This window comes from Erythrolamprus reginae, chromosome 5 (genome assembly GCF_031021105.1).
Source record: "Erythrolamprus reginae isolate rEryReg1 chromosome 5, rEryReg1.hap1, whole genome shotgun sequence".
Taxonomy (NCBI): domain Eukaryota; kingdom Metazoa; phylum Chordata; class Lepidosauria; order Squamata; family Dipsadidae; genus Erythrolamprus; species Erythrolamprus reginae.
Window position 1 is genome coordinate 20,244,205 of NC_091954.1, and position 17,030 is coordinate 20,261,234.

Below are 17,030 nucleotides of genomic sequence, written 5' to 3' on the forward strand. Positions count from 1 at the left end.
CAGATGGGCTAACTTATACAGTCTTTCCAAAATCCGGGATTTATGACTTCTGAGAGAATGAAATTTGGGGAGATTGTGGCTGCTTCAGCGCTATCAGTGGTGACTGGGTTACTGCTGGAGTCATGGGACCTTCATTTTGAACTTTCTTAGACAATTTCCCAGACAATCCCTGGCTTCCTCCCCCACCCAGCAGCAGCCACTTACCTGCTTGCTGAAAAGGGAAAGGGAGGGAGAAAGGGAATGAGAGAATGATAGAGAAGGAGGCAGGGAAGGAGGGTGGGAGGGAGGAAGATTTCCAATGATCTCTGCCAGCTTTCTATAAGGAAACTCATTGGGGAAGCTGGCAGGAAATCAGAAGTTGCTCTAGTTCCTACTGTTTCCCTCCAACCACCCGCCATCATTCTGTTTTTCTGCTTAGGTCAGGAAATATATGAAATAATAATCTAACAGGGCACAGGTTGTTTAGTAAAAATCTAAAATGATAAAATACCAAGGAAACGATGAACCAGAGGGAAAACTAAAATAGAGGAATCACTGAGTTTATCACCTTTGAAACCTTTAATTATCTCTCCCCCCCTGTTTTTATTGCTGCTAGATAAAGTTTAACACTAGTTGTGATAAAAAACTAGTTTCTTATGTGAGAATAGAAAAAAAAAGTTAATTATGATGTATAGAACATGTCATTAAAGGAAGAATGGAAGTTTCTCAACTATAATGGATGTACAATACAGTCAAAAAGTATCTGGAACATCTGGGAGTGAATTATGCTTAAGATTTAAAAGAAGGAAGCCTCTACCTTACCTGCAATGTTGACAAGTCTTCTGAAGCTCGGGTTGTGATGGCTGGTTGAACATCTAAAACATTGTAATTTCGGAAGAGATTTTTAAGCTGTTCTTTATTCTCATCAATCATTTGTATGACTCTGAAAAGACGGTTAAACATTTCTTAATTTTTACCATTAATTACGGCTAATAAAATAGTTTGTTGCACAAACAATTAATCATGTTCCCTCTGTATACTCTATATACCCTATATGTATACTTTATAACAGGAATGGACAACTATGGCTTCTATTCTATTCCATTCCATACCATTCCACTCCACTCCATTTTATTCTATTCTACTTTTACTCTACTCTATTCTATTCTATGGCTCCTTTATGACCGATGGATTTCAACTCCCAGAATTCCATGGTTGGCTCAGGTTGGCCAAATTCAAGATTTTTTGTGCATAGCAATAACAACCATAATGGACAGTTTTGAAAATAGTTGTCTAATCTGAAAAGTGATTTAATTAAATGTTTCTTACAATCAGTAGATATGGCCCCTGTTGGCATAAGATCAACTAATTTGAAATCTGCTTATCAATGTATATCATGGTAGACTGCTTACTTTTCTACATCAAGTATCCTATTGGTCTCTCGGTTCACCACGTGGATCAACAATTCCGTCTGGGCAAAATTCACACGGCCTTTTTTGTCAACATGGAACTACAGGATGAAAAAACCAAACAAACAGCCTCAGACAATTGGCAAAGGTTTTGTTTTCCTTTAGCTCAAGGAGAAAGAGAACAAATGATTAGAACATTCGTAACGTGAAACATACCTGCACATCATCTGTATTGACAATGGCCCCAGTTATATTGGACAACAGGCTGATGAATTCCTCCTCAAACTGCCGTACTTTATCAGGGATCTCATTGATTATGATCTTTACCCGTTGGTCATCTCTCAGGATATAAATTCCCACAACTGTAGTGTCGTTGTGGCCAGCCAGATCAGAAGCCATAACATCCACCACAAAGTATCCAGGATTGTAAGCAGTGAATAGATCAAAGGTTCGAAGAATTCCATCTAGGTTACCTTTAAGAAGGGTCAACAATAGACTCCACATTTAGAATTTGCCAAGACATTTGGAATCAACACTTCTTTTCTAAGAGCAATAAATCTTTGTGAAGAAGGGTAAAAGATAAAATGGACAATCTTGCAATTGCATTTTAAAATAATGGCATCCAAAGAGAGCTGATAGTTATAAATAAAACAATAAGACATTAGCTACTGTATTCTAAAATTAACTGAACATAAATTCTTACCTTTGTCCAACCAACATATAGTTAAACAAATGTGAAACAGAAAGACAAGTATTGGAGGTTATGGTTGGACTACACTTTTAGCCAGGTCAAGTAAAATTAAAGCAGATGGACTTGTGCAACTTTGAAAACTTGGTTACTATCTAGGTCTTAGAGACCTTACAGATTTGATGTTGATGTTTTATTATCTTGTACAAATTTGTCCTATCTAGTTATTATTTAAGCATTTTGAGAGCCCAGTAAATGGGTAAATTCAATAACCAGATTAACTCTTGGGCATGAATACTGTGAAAACAATTGATTTCATCTCTTTTCTTAGTGTTTGCATTATTTTAAGTTTTGAAAGAAAACATCAACAATTCAGTGTGACTTCAACAAAGATGCATTGCATTTATTTGTTAGTTTGGTATCTGTTTTTCCCTTCAGGAGTTCTAGACTTCCTTTAATTTTATCATAATATTACAATTAAATAAGATTAATTAAGCTGAGAAACAGTGATTAGTTCAAAGTTAGCAATTTAGTTTCTTCTTCTTCATCATCATCATCATCATCAAACTTCCCCAGTTCACAGCCCACAGCCCAGGTCAGGGCTGTAAAACTTGTCATGTCATGGTGACATCACGTGATATTTTTCCCCTTTTGCTAAACGTGGTGTAGGCATGGCCAGTGTGTTACGCATCTGGCCTACGGGACACGAGTTTGACAAGTCTGGCTTAGATCATTCAATTCAATTCAATTTATTAGATTTGTATGCCGCCCCTCTCCGAAGACTCAGGGCGGCTCACAACAACGATAAAAACAATATTATAATGGCACAAATCTAATATTAAAAATAACTAAAAACCCTATCATAATTAAAAACCAAACAGCACATACATACCAAACATAAATAATAATGAGCCTGGGGGAAGATGTCTCAAATCCCCCATGCCTGGTGGTATAAGTGGGTCTTAAGTAGTTTATGAAAGGCAAGGAGGGTGGGGGCAGTTCTAATCTCCAGGGGGAGTTGATTCCAGAGGGACGGGTGGCTACAGAGAAGGCTCTCCCCCTGGGGCCCGCCAGACAACATTGTTTAGTCGATGGGACCCGGAGAATGCCAACTCTGTGGGACCTTATCGGCCGCTGGGATTCGTGCGGTAGCAGGTAGTTCCGGAGGTACTCATAATGCCTCTCATGCAAGATGTAACAACTGTATTAAGGCTTCATCTGAAATATCAGTGTGAACAGTCTCGGGAAGCTTCAAAATAGATGCATTGAATGGTTATGCCTCTATTAGCATCCTATGTCCTGGCAAGTTTCCTGCAGCATACAGGAATATTTCTCTCTCTGAGCATACTAGGAATATATCTGCTGAAAAAAACCCTCCACATTGGTGACAGGAATGGCATCTGGGCAGTAAATACTCCATTCATAATCAAGGGATTATGGGTCGTTAAAAGAGGACGATACAGGAATATAACCTAAACTATTCATTTGATACCTGAGCAAATCGTTGCCAATCTTACCAATGCTGAAAATGTTGGCCACCTCATCAGAATCATTTGAATGTTGTTTGATGTAGCGAATTCCCAGAATGCTGTATAAGACTAGGCTGTTGTTTCCAATGTCAGCATCCAGTGCAACAAGTTTGATCAGTTCCGAACCCACTTTTGCATCTGTCGCAACCCCTAGCAGAAGGAGGGAATTAAACAACAAAGACCAATAAATCACTTTTGGAAGTAGTGCATTCACCTCTGGGCCATTGGCATAAACCAAAAGCAATTTTAAAATAAAATTGTGCTTGAAGCTGGCATTTCATTTTGTAAGATGCTAGCCTCCCAATAAATTATTTTGTAAGATGCTAGCCTTCCAATAAATTTCAGGAGGTGATATCCTTATTGTTGTGGTTAGCTCTGGCCCTGCTCCTGCCCCAAGGACCGTGGATGTGGGGGAGACATCTACATGCTGCAGGCCTGTTTTGCCCCCGGTGGAATATGCTGATGAAGGCTCCTCTGACCAAGAAGACATGAGTGACAGGGAGGAGGAGAGTGGGGCAGACAGCTCAGAAGGAGATCAATTCTCTAGCTCCTCCTTGGATTCAGAACAAGAGTTAATGATACAGCCACGCATGCGGAGAGCGACGCATAGGCAACAACAACTGAGAGATTATTATCAAAGAAAATGAGGCCACCTGTGGTTGGATGGGGCTGTGGTAATTAGTGAGGCTGCTATAAATAGCAGCCTGTGGGTTTGGCCATTGTGGAGGATTATCTGATCGTTGTGTTTCGTGACTGCTTTACTGACTTTGACCTTTTGTGTGCTGATTTTCCCCCGCTTTGAAACTAAACCAGAGCAAAGTGTGTTTCACTTTGTGAAAGAAGAAGGACTGTGAATTGCCTCACAGCTGCAAGCTAAGTATCACAGAACTGATAAGGGACTTGTACAAATTACCAGTTTGTTTGGAAACGAGTGCTCTTTGCTATACCAAAAGAGGGCTTGGTTTAAGTGAATTTTCAGTATAAAGAACATTGTTTTGAATTTTCAAACGTGTGTGTGTCTGAAATTTGTACCTGCAAATTTTTGGGAGGATTCTACCAGAGAGCCCGACAGAACACTTATGTTTTCTTACACAAGGTAATTCAGAAAATGAGTTAGTTTTGAGACCATTTTCTGGCCATATTGAAGTGAACTTCTCCATACCTGCTGTGTATTCTGATTTGGTGAACTGTGGCGACTGATCATTTATGTCAGACAGAAAGATCCGGACATCCCGCAGGGTGTTATCACTGCTGAGATCCATAGCCTGGAGTCGGGCTGCTCGGCGACCTTGAGGAGGGTTCCAGTTTCGATTGCTGGAAGCTTTGACAATGATGGAGTAGAACCCTTGTTTCTCTCGGTCCAAGTCCCGAAGAACCTGCAATTTCCCTTCCCGACTCAGCTGGAAATTGTTCTCCCTGTTACCAGCTGATGGAAGAGAAAATTAGTCAGGTTGCCTTTAGACTGCTTGCTTTCTACAATGGGATTTCACTAGGGAATGGTAATTATACTGTAATAAAAATCTAAGCAAAAACTATATTTAACTAAGCTCTTCTTCCTTTTAAAAAAAAATTATTTGTTTTTTTCAAATACAGTGATACCTTGTCTTACAAACTTAATTGGTTCCAGGATTTATTTATTTATTTATTATTTAGATTTGTATGCCGCCCCTCTCTGCGGACTCGGGGCGGCTATGGATGAGGATGAGGTTCTTAAGGTGAAAAGTTTGTAAGACGAAACAATGTTTCCCATAGGAATCAATGGAAAAGTGATTAATGCGTGCAAGCCCAAAATTCACCCCTTTTGCCAGCCGAAGCACCCGTTTTTGCACTGCTGGGATTCCCCTGAGGTTCCACTCCATAGGAAACCCCACCTGCGAACTTCTGTGTTTTTGCGATGCTGTAGGGCATCCCAGCAGGGAAATCCCAGCATCGCAAAAACGAGCGCTTCGCTGGCAACGGAAGTTTGGAGGTGGGGTTTTCCACAGCTGACATTGGAACATCATCTTTCGGCTGTGGCGAGGAGGGCGTTTGCCCAGGTTCGCCTGGTGCACCAGTTGCGGCCCTATTTGGACAGGGAGTCATTGCTCACAGTCACTCATGCCCTTATCACCTCGAGGTTCGATTACTGCAACGCTCTCTACATGGGGCTACCTTTGAAAAGTGTTCGGAAACTTCAGATCGTGCAGAACGCAGCCGCGAGAGCCATCGTGGGGCTTCCTAGATTCGCCCACGTTTCTACAACACTCCGTGGCTTGCATTGGCTGCCGATCAGTTTCCGGTCACAATTCAAAGTGTTGGTCATGACCTTTAAAGCCCTACATGGCATTGGACCAGAATACCTCCGGAACCGCCTACTACCGCACGAATCCCAGCGGCCGATAAGGTCCCACAGAGTTGGCCTTCTCCGGGTCCCGTCGACTAAACAATGTCGTATGGCGGGCCCCAGGGGAAGAGCCTTCTCTGTGGCGGCCCCGGCCCTCTGGAATCAATTCCCCCCGGAGATTAGAACTGCTCCCACCCTCCTCGTCTTCCGTAAACTACTTAAGACCCATCTATACCGCCAGGCATGGGGGATTTGAGACACCTTTCCCCCAAGCTTATTATAATTTATGTTTGGTATGTATGTGCTGTTTGGTTTTTAATTGATAGGGTTTTTTAGTTTTTTCTTAATATTAGATTTGTGCCTGTACAATATTGTTTTATCGCTTGTTGTGAGCCGCCCCGAGTCTTCGGAGAGGGGCGGCATACAAATCTAATAAATTATTATTACTATTATTATTATTATTATTATTATTATTATTATTATTATTATTATTATTATTTCCAGCGAAGGGAACACCAGTGAAATCGCAGCATCACAAAACCACCAAAGTCCTCGAAACTCCACCTCCGGACCTCTGTGTTTTTGCAATGCTGCGATTTCACTGAGGCTCCCCTCGCTGGAAAACCCTACCTCTGGACTTCCGTTGCCAGCAAAGCGCCCGTTTTTTCGCTGCTGAGGTGGTGTTTCCCATGGAGGGGAGCCTCAGGGGAATCCCAGCAGCGCAAAAACGGGTGCTTCATTGGCAAGGGAAGTCCGGAGACGGGGCATCCCAGCAGCAGCATTGGGTTTGTAAGGTGAAAATAGTTTGTAAGAAGAGGCAAAAAAATCTTAAACTCCAGGTTTGTATCTCGAAAAGTTTGTATGACAAGGCGTTTGTAAGACGAGGTATCACTGTATAACATAAAAAAGAAAAGACATACACAGAAACATTCACATACAACATTTGGGAAATGAAAGTTTCCCCACTTTTTAGGTGTTCGATCAGAGAATTTTACTTCTTTCACATAGTATTAATTTTTCAATTCTTTTATTCGACGTGTTTGCGTAATTTTTTATTTATTTCTTTGTTGCTCTTTTCTTTAACCAATCATAAAATTTTGCCCATATTTTATAGTAATCTGAATCTTCTTTTCCCTCTAATCTTTTAGATAACCTGTCCATCTCCACACAGTCCAATATTTTTTTAATTACTATATTTCCTTCTGGTAGTTTGTCTATTTTCCATTGTTGGGCATATACTATCCTGGCAGCTGTTAATATGTGTATAACTAAATATCTTACTTCTTTTTCTATTTTTTTATTAAAAGAAGACATTTTACATTAAAATAAGACAATTATACAAGTTTAATAAATCAAATTAAAGTAGACCTAAAAAATTGGCAAAATTTACAACTTTCATTAATAGGTAAAATCAATTCGATCAAAATGAGTGTTCTGCCCAAGCTCCTCTTCCTTTTTCAGACAATTCCAATAAATCCAGGTAATTTTTTTTAAAAGAATTGGATAAAGTAATATTAAAGTATATATGGTTAGGTTAACTAAGCTCTTCTTCCAAGATCTAGATCAAGCAGGTTAAATGTTAGGGTTATGTTTCTATTGCTATTCCCTGGTTTGTCATTTTTTTCAAGTAAAGTTTTCTATTGTCTATAATATTTCTGCCCAGAGTTGTTACAGAGTTGGGGTGTTTTAATTTGTGAAGAGAAAGAGGAAGAGGAAGAGGAAAGGAAGGAAGGAAGGGAAGGGAAGGAAATCCATGTCTTTCTTTACTAATCCCTACTAAATGAAACTAAATGAAATTAAATTATTGAGCTGAAATGATTGGATTCACTTTTGGAAGTGAAAAAAACAACTCATTTGTGAATTCTGCTTCTAAGAAGCCCTCTAGATATACTCTGCTCAGTTAATGACTGATGGATCTCCACACTTACCCCTTCTTTAACCTAAGAAATTATTTTTACAAAGTGTATTAAAGGCAAAATGGATATTATGGGTGATGAGGATGATACGGAGTGTAGTGTTAAACTATCCAAAGAAGGAAGATTAGAAGAACTGAAATCTACCTGCAATGTAGTAATACACAATAGCATTGGTGCCCTCGTCAGCATCCACTGCGCCGGTGACATTTCCTACCACTGTGCCCAGCTGTGAGTGTTCGGGCACAGAAAGAACCTGGTAAAGGGGGCTCCCCTTCTGCAGCAACAAAACAAAGAAACAAAAAACAGAGGGGGGGGGATACAAAGCAACATTTTTTTAAAAAAAAATCATGAGAGACAGCAAAACAGATGTATTGCTACCCATTATATGAATTATGGTCATGAGAATAAAAAAAAGCCCCCCCTAACCATAAACAATATAAATTTCAATGAATTTACTTCATAAGCTAGCATAGGTATATTGGTTTTTAAAAAGAAGTGTCCTTCGCTAATTGTTGCTGACTATAAGGGGCAATGCATATTTATTTTATTTTATTTATTAAATTTGTAGGCCGACCCTCTCTGTAGGCTCGGGACGGCTCACAGCAGTAATAGAAAAGCAATATACAATACAAATCTAATAATTAAAACTAAAAACCCACAATTTAAAAAACATGCACACAACATACCATACATAAACAATATACGCCTGGGGAAGTTATCTCAGTTTCCCATGCCTGACGACAGAGGTGGGTTTTAAGGAGCTTATGAAAGGCGAGGAGGGTGGGGGCAATTCTGATCTCAGGGAGGAGTTGGTTCCAGAGAGTCGGGGCCGCCACATGACATTGTGGCGGCTCCTGGGTCCTGCCAAATGACATTGTTTAGTCAACGAGACCCAGAGAAGGCCAACTCTGTGGGACCTAACAGGTCGCTGGGATTCGTGTGGCAGAAGACGGTCCCGGAGATATTCTGGTCCGATGCCATGAAGGGCTTTATAGGTCATAACCAATACTTTGAATTGTGACCGGAAACTGATCGGCAACCAATGCAGACTGCGGAGTGTTAGTGTAACATGGGCATTCTTAGGGAAGCCCATGATTGCTCTCGCAGCTGCGTTCTGCACGATCTGAAGTTTCTGAACACTCTTCAAAGGTAGCCCCATGTAGAGAGCGTTACAGTAGTCGAGACTCGAGGTGATTAGGGCATGAGTGACTGTGAGCAGTGACTCCCGGTCCAGATAGGGCCGCAACTGGTACACCAGGCGAACCTGGGCAAACACCCCGTTTGCCCCAGCTGAAAGATGTTTCTCTAATGTGAACTGTGGATCGAGGAGAACGCCCAAGTTGCGGACCCTCTCTCAGGGGGTCAGTGATTCCCCCTCCCCATTTCAAGGCTATTGAGCCAGTGCGAACAATATTGCCATTTCAAGGTTATTGAGCCAGTGCAGTCTGAAGACATTTACAGCATAACATCATGAAGTCATGTTATCTTCCCACCAAAGTGGTACCTATTTATCTATGTGTATATGAATGCTTTTGAATTGCTAGGTTGGCAGGAGTTGGGACCAGAATGGGAGCTCACCCTGTCATGTGGTGCCCAGGTCTTAAACCAGGACTGCTGGTATGATATATAAATGTAATGCAATGCAATGCAATGCAATGCAATGCAATGCAATGCAATGCAATGCAATGCAATGCAATGCAATGCAATGTAATTAATATAATATAATCAGTGAATGGCTACCAAAATTTTTACTACCACACTGTAGGCCTGGCTTATGCATTGTCTTTCAACATATTTCAGTGCAAATTGGGTGCTCTGGAGTGGAGCTCCATTTTTGCTACCCCACTGCGTTTCCCCCCCCCCCATCCAGGCAGTAACCCACCCTTGAATATAATATAATTTAATAATATATGATTGCTGGGAGAGTAAACTTAGGTTTTATCTTCATTGTCTTGGGGTCCTGCTGTTATTGTTATTAGTTGTTCTTAGGTTAATATTCTGTCTTTATGTTCAGGAGCTCAAGGTGCTAATAGACCAGGGGTCCCCAATCCCTAGTCTGTGGACCGGTACTAGGCCACAGCATGCCAGAAACCAGGCCGCACATATAAACAAAGTCATCTAGAAACCAAATCTGCCTAATTTTAACCTTGCAATCCTAAACCTAAACCCTGGGTCTCTTCTCTTCTCTTTTTAGTTAGCTTTGTTTGAGATCAGACAAGAACTTTATTTCAGCCACTGACCAATAAAATACCTTCAGTAGAACAAACAAAGCAAAATTAACTTTTAACATCAATGGCTACTGGAAATATTTAAAACTGAAGTTTACAAAAGTTAGAAAAACAAGTTTAAAAATATTTAATTTATTTTTGCTACTCTGAAACATCATTTGTACATAGTTATTCAATCTGGTTTTAAGTTCCGTCTGTATTCCAGGTGAAAATATCTTGCAGCTCAACTCTTGATGTGCATAGAGTAAAATTTAGGGACATCATAGCTAAAATAATAATAAGGCTTCATTTTATACTATTATATCTATGCAGACTATTATTATGCTCAAAAATAGATTTTTTTAAAAAATGTTTAGTTTAAGAACTTGAAATAGGCATAAAGTGACAACAAACAATTCAGTGTATAAAAAATATTTTCCCCAAATGAATCTGTTTCTAACTGTAAGTGATTTTGAGTAAATTTTAATGTGCATGTTAGAAGAAACAAGGACAGCTACTCTGTTGAAAATCTTTCTTAAAGGGACTTTTTCTAGTTTGGATCCTAATCTGCCCTGGCTCCAGTGAAGACCAGAAGGGAAAAGATAGACCTGCTTACAGGTGGCTTCAGGAAGACAGGTTCATTGTCATCAATATCATCCAGCGCTACCTGGAGAGGTTGCATCGTCTCATAGGGTGGTTGACCTTGATCACAGGCCACAATAATTAACTACGGGAAAAAGACATGAAAGGTTAGTCATGTATCAGTGGCAATGGCAGAAGCACCAAAAAAGAGGCAACTGAGTTCCTTTATTGACCTATACCATAAACACATAATTAGAGCATTTTCTAGCTAGAAAAGAGAAAAATAAACAGATTTTTATTTATTTAACTGATCTATTAATAATTAACTTCCCCTTTTATTTAACTTCTGCATGGTGCAAAAGCATCATAAAGAATATCTCAATTGCCTAAGAAAAATGATTGCTTAGCTTTGCAAGAAAGGACTTGAGTGGTGGAAAATAGTAACAGAGCAGAGAAAATGCTACTCTCTCCTTAGGTGTCAGGGTTCCAAGTAATAGATCCATTGAAAGTAAAAACAGGTGAACTCCTCGAAGAATAGCTTTATTGGAAATATCATATTGGCACATATCTGGTGAAAACTGACTCTGAAGGGTCCTTTGATTGTCACCTAATTAAAAATAAAAGTTTCCCTTTCAAACCAAAACAGTCATATCAACCAATCATGGCAGCCTCTGCAGGTCTGGTAACAACACCTCTCTTCCTTCCTGAAATGTTTCAAACCTGATCCCAAACCATTCACATTTAAAACCATTATCTTACACTCAATCATAATATACCAAAATAACCCTTTTTCCCTCTTGTTTTGCCCTTGGTTTAATTCCCCCCTTCCTTACCCCTATCACACACACCCCCAATGTGCCCCCCCCCTGTGCTCCCACCACCAAGGGGGCGGGGAGGACAAGAAAAACCCTTGTCCAATTATGAGGCACATTCTCTTGATTGTGTTCCCACACTACTGAGCTCCACTTTCAACCACTTTTAATTGTAATAAAAGAGAAATATTCCCCTCCTACTCTCCCTTCTCCTTTAGATAATTCCTTCTTTAACTTCTTTAACCCTTTTCCCCCCTTAAACTTCCCCCACAGAATAATAGATACACAAAAATCCAAAAACATCTCCAAGAAAAAATACAGGAAGACAAGGAGAGCCAACAAGATCACTTTTTAGCTTTCTTTTGCTTTCTTCTGACGCTGAGGACAAATCATCATGTAGCATATTATATGAAAGTCGCAATATTCCTGATTTGTGACTTACACTGTATGTGGCTTGCTTCTCCCGGTCCAGTCTCATTGCTGTCCGAATGAGCCCACTGTTTACATCAATGGTAAAATATTCCCAATCCTTATTTCCAGCACCAGTTTTCAGAAGGGTGTACTGCACGGCTCCATTGAGGTCCTCATCCTTGTCTGTAGCATATACTTCATACACATTGGATCGTAAGGGGATTTCCTGTTTATAGATACAAGGATCATGTATGCAGAAAACATTGTTTAAAATATAAACCACTTCAGGGAAGCATGGGAAAATCACATCTCTTATGACCATTCATTGCCTGCAGATCTGAGAATTCCAAGTTACAAACTTCCAAATGTCATCATCATCACATGGATCATAGTTTTAGTCAATCATGGTTTCCCCATAAACCTTCTGAATAAGACACCGAAATAGAATACATTACTAGCCTTAATTGTACCAATAGATTCTCCTAATGGTAAAAAAACCCAACAACTATGATACCAGTCAGTTTTGGCCAGTAGACCAACCAATGCAACCAACAACCAGTTCTAAGCTATAAATGTCAGAATCACTAGTTTAGAGGCTACCTTGAAAGCCAACACATTGTTGCCTGCATCCCGCCAAGTAGACAGTATTTATAGTGTATTTACAAGCTGGGTTTCAGGTTAATTGGAATGCAGACTCACATATTTGGCCTTCTGATGATTCTGAGAACTTGCCACAATGGAGACTCCAGCAGTTCAAAACTCACTAATCATAGTGCTGCATAAATATATATGTTCCTACAAGTGAAGAGATTAATCACTGAAAGTAACCTGTTAACCAATTCTAGCACATACTGAGGTGCAATATTAGCTAAAATTGAACACTACATATTATATTCCTCTAGATAGAACTGTACCTTCTTTTTGAACTCAGAGCCAACTGAGTTTCTTAAATGGTACACATCATGTACCTTCTAGGTGATGAGAACATACATGGACTAAAATTAGGCAATTGGGTGTTGGTTGTACTTGTGGTGCACCAGCCCAAATGTTCCAGAACTGACTGGTACTTATTGTAGAACTAAGAAAATGGATGGGAAGGATGAACTGATCTGAATACAGAGATCTAATCTTGTGAAGTTGAGGAACATATGCAGGAAAGGGAAAATATGGATTTAATTGTGAATGTAAGGACTAAAGTATAGAATTGGGAAATTCTTGGTTGGGTTGGGTCCCTACAAAAGTAGGAATCCGCAGATTTAGTGATTGTGGCATGACACACTGTGCTGAATGGTGATAATGGAAGTACAAAGCAACAGTTTTGGGAAAATCTGGGGAACCTATTGAATGAATAGAATAGAATAGAATTTTTTTATTGGCCAAGTGTGATTGGACACACAAGGAATTTGTCTTGGTGCATATGCTCTCATCGTACATAAATAAAATATACATTTGTCAAGAATCATGTGGTACGGCACTTAATGATTGTCATAGGGGTCAAATAAGCAATGAAGAAACAATCAATATTAATACAAATCTTAGGATACAAGCAAAAAGTTACAGTCATACAGTCCTAAGTGGGAGGAAAAGATGATAGGAATGATGCGAAAAACTAGTACAATAGAAGTGCAGATTTAGTAAAAAGTCTGACAGTGTTGAGGGAATTATTTGTTTAGTAGATTGATGGTGTTCGGAAAAAAACTGTTTGTGTCTAGTTGTCTTGGTGTGCAGTGCTCTGTAGCAATGTTTTGAGGGTAGGAGTTAAAACAATTTGTGTCCAGATGTGAGTGGTCAGTAAATATTTTCCCCGCCCTTTTTTTGACTCGTGCAGTATACAGGTCCTCAATGGAAGGCAGGTTGGCAGCAATTGTTTTTTCTGCAGTTCTGATTCTCCTCTGAAGTCTGTGCCGGCCCTGTTGGGTTGCAGCACCAAACCAGACAGTTATAGAGGTGCAGATGACAGACTCAATGATTCCTCTGTAGAATGTGATGGAATTGGAAATTGTACCAATAGGTCACATGAACATATGGATGGGAGCAAGAAGAAATAGTGCTGAAGAATCTCTCAAGTATTTAGAAATACCATTTTTGAGGAGGATTGGGATTGTAACTGGTGGGTAGAAAAAGATCTGCAATTCATGTATACACATGAAAAAAAGAATAAACCAAGAAGCATGACTAATTGGATTATGTTGAAAGAATGAGAGAATTAGTGAAGGATGCAAGATGATGAGAGATTCTGCATGCAATCCAGACTACAGGCTGATGATGTCAAGGATGGAATTTAGGGCACAATAAGAAAGAAGTTAGAATGAAAGAATAGAGGCTGGGAAAAAAGAGAATCATGAATCCTTTATGTTAGAAAGTAAACTGTTTTGGAAATGGAAATAGAAAATGGGCACAAGGAAAGATAAAACAGAATCTGGTTTATTTATTTATTTAGTCCAATACACAATGAGGGTTTTAGTGGGTATATATCTATATACACAGTAAAATACATGATGAGGGTTATAGAGGAGATATCTAAGAAATAATAGAAAAGAAGATATAGTAATAGAACATATCAATGAAAGAATAGAAGAAGAGATATAGGAGTAGAAGAAAGGTATGGGAGATATAGGAGAGCAATAGGACAGGGGACGGAAGGCACTCTAGTGCACTTGTACTCGCCCCTTACTGACCTCTTAGGAATCTGGATAGGTCAACTGTAGATAATCTAAGGGTAAAGTGTTGGGGCTTTGGGGATGACACTATGGAGTCCGGTAATGAGTTCCACGCTTCGACAACTCGGTTACTGAAGTCATATTTTTTACAGTCAACTTTGGAGTGGTTAATATTAAGTTTAAATCTGTTGTGTGCTCTTGTGTTGTTGTGGTTGAAGCTGAAGTAGTCGCCGACAGGCATCACGTTGCAGCATATGATCTTGTGGGCAATAATTAGATCTTGTTTAAGGCGTCTTAGTTCTAAAATTTCTAGGCCCAGGATTGAAAGTCTAGTCTCGTAGGGTATTCTATTTCGAGTGGAGGAGTGAAGGGCTCTTCTGGTGAAGTATCTTTGGACATTTTCAAGGGTGTTAATGTCTGAGATGCAATATGGGTTCCAAACAGATGAGCTGTATTCGAGGATGGGTCTGGCAAAAGTTTTGTAAGCTCTGGTAAGTAGTGTGAGATTGCCAGAGCAATTTGGTTGGGACAGAGTGAAAATAATTACATTATAGACTATCATAGAAATATGTAAAGCTGCCCTAATAATAAGTATGCAAAAAATTAGGATGTGGAAAAATGTACAAATATGAACATTCTTCAAAGATAAAGATAAAAGAAAGGTAATGCAAATCATCAATGTAGAGAAAACGTTAGTTGTCAGAAGGATGCCAATGTATTGGAATGGTTTCCGAAGATCTGTCAGACTGTCCTGAATATTTTTCTGGAAGGTTAAAACCAAATTGTTTCAGGGAGAATTCCTATCTTCTTTCTTTCCCATGTTTTGTTATTTCTGCCTCTGTGTAGTAGTTGCGGTTGAATTATTGGGCTACGATTTGATGGTGCAGATTTAATTGTTTAAGCTGAGCTGTGTTACATACATTATGTTTCAATTAATTGCTCCTAACTTGGAAGCTGTTGAGAATCAGTTGTGATATAATATGAGAACTAGCTAAGTAATAAAAATTAAGAAAAGTGTTAAAAAATGCAGATAAGTAACTGGAGAACTATTAAAAATGTAAAAGTAACTTATCTGAGGAGTGACTGTATAACTTATCTGACGTGTGCATGGAATTTGATATGGCTGGCAGACAACTAGCTCTTCCCTTATATAGAAAGAAAGAGAATAGAAAATAGAAAATCTAAAAGAAGATGACAATGAAGATTTCAGTCATCTAGGTAAAGTTGTCTGAATTTTGTTATTGTTTATAGTTTGAAACATTTAACTAACTTTCAATTCAATTCAATTCAATTTATTAGATTTGTATGCCGCCCCTCTCCGAAGACTCGGGGCGGCTCACAACAACAATAAAAACAATATTCTAGCAAAAACAAATATAATATTAAAAAGCACATAAAAACATTATCATAATTAAAAAGCAAACAACACATACATATCCAAACATAAATATAAAAAAGCCTGGGGGAAAGGTGTCTCAACTCCCCCATGCCTGGCGGTATAGATGGGGGTATACGAAAGACAAGGAGGGTGGGGGCAGTTCTAATCTCTGGGGGGAGTGGATTCCAGAGGGCTGGGGCCGCCACAGAGAAGGCTCTTCCCCTGGGGCCCGCCAAACGACATTGTTTAGTCGACGGGACCCGAAGAAGGCCAACTCTGTGGGACCTTAGCTGTCGCTGGGATTGGTGCGGTAGCAGGCGGTTCCGGAGTTACTCTGGTCCAATGCCATGTAGGGCTTTAAAGGTCATAACCAACACTTTGAATTGTGACCGGAAATTGATCGGCAGCCAATGCAGGCCACGGAGTGTTGCAGAGACGTGGGCGAATCTAGGAAGCCGCACGATGGCTCTCGCGGCCGCGTTCTGCACGATCGGAAGTTTCCGAACACTTTTCAGAGGTATCCCCATGTAGAGAGCATTGCAGTGATCAAACCTCGAGGTGATGAGGGCATGAGAGACTGTGAGCAATGACTCCCTGTCCAAATAGGGCTGCAACCGTTACTAGGCGTAACCCAGCATAGCTGCCTGGAGAATTCTGGGAGTTGAAGTCCACAAGTCTTAAAGTTGTGTCTAACCAATGAAGCTACTTGGATGAGTAGCGAAGCATCTCACACTAACAAGAAAAACAAGTCCAGTTGCCATTAATCAACATTAATAAAATAAAAGAGCTTGTGAGGTGTGTCTGCAAAGCTGTTCAGCAGAATTTTAACTAAAAGAATTCAAGAGCTGACAGCGAATGGCAGTTGAGATCAGGGGTGGGTTGATCTTACTTGGCTTCCAGTGCACTGCGCATGCATCATGGTGATTCATTCGCGTTCCCACTATACAATTTTGCTTCTGTACATGCACGGGAAGAAAAAAAGTGCCAAAATCTTGTGAGGGGACACACACTCACATGGTTTGATTGATTGATTGGACTTGTACGCCGCCCCTCTCCGTGGACTCGGATTTTGGTGAATTTTTATTTCCATGCACATGCAAAAGCAAAAAAATTGCTGAAATTGTGCGCACGTGAGC

The 17,030-nt window shown here is 39.9% G+C and overlaps 1 protein-coding gene across 1 annotated transcript in view; it reads right to left on the minus strand.

The window, feature by feature from the left end:
• CDH23 (cadherin related 23) overlaps window positions 1–17,030 on the minus strand; it is a 726,582-nt gene that overhangs the window by 16,466 nt on the left and 693,086 nt on the right. Inside the window, exons 54-61 of the mRNA XM_070753910.1 lie at window positions 11,888–12,082; window positions 10,668–10,778; window positions 7,989–8,118; window positions 4,768–5,031; window positions 3,594–3,755; window positions 1,605–1,861; window positions 1,392–1,489; window positions 802–922 (exon numbers count right to left, since the gene is read on the minus strand). Of these exons, the coding sequence (XP_070610011.1) occupies window positions 802–922; window positions 1,392–1,489; window positions 1,605–1,861; window positions 3,594–3,755; window positions 4,768–5,031; window positions 7,989–8,118; window positions 10,668–10,778; window positions 11,888–12,082 (1,338 nt within the window). The remainder of the gene's footprint in view (window positions 1–801; window positions 923–1,391; window positions 1,490–1,604; window positions 1,862–3,593; window positions 3,756–4,767; window positions 5,032–7,988; window positions 8,119–10,667; window positions 10,779–11,887; window positions 12,083–17,030) is intronic.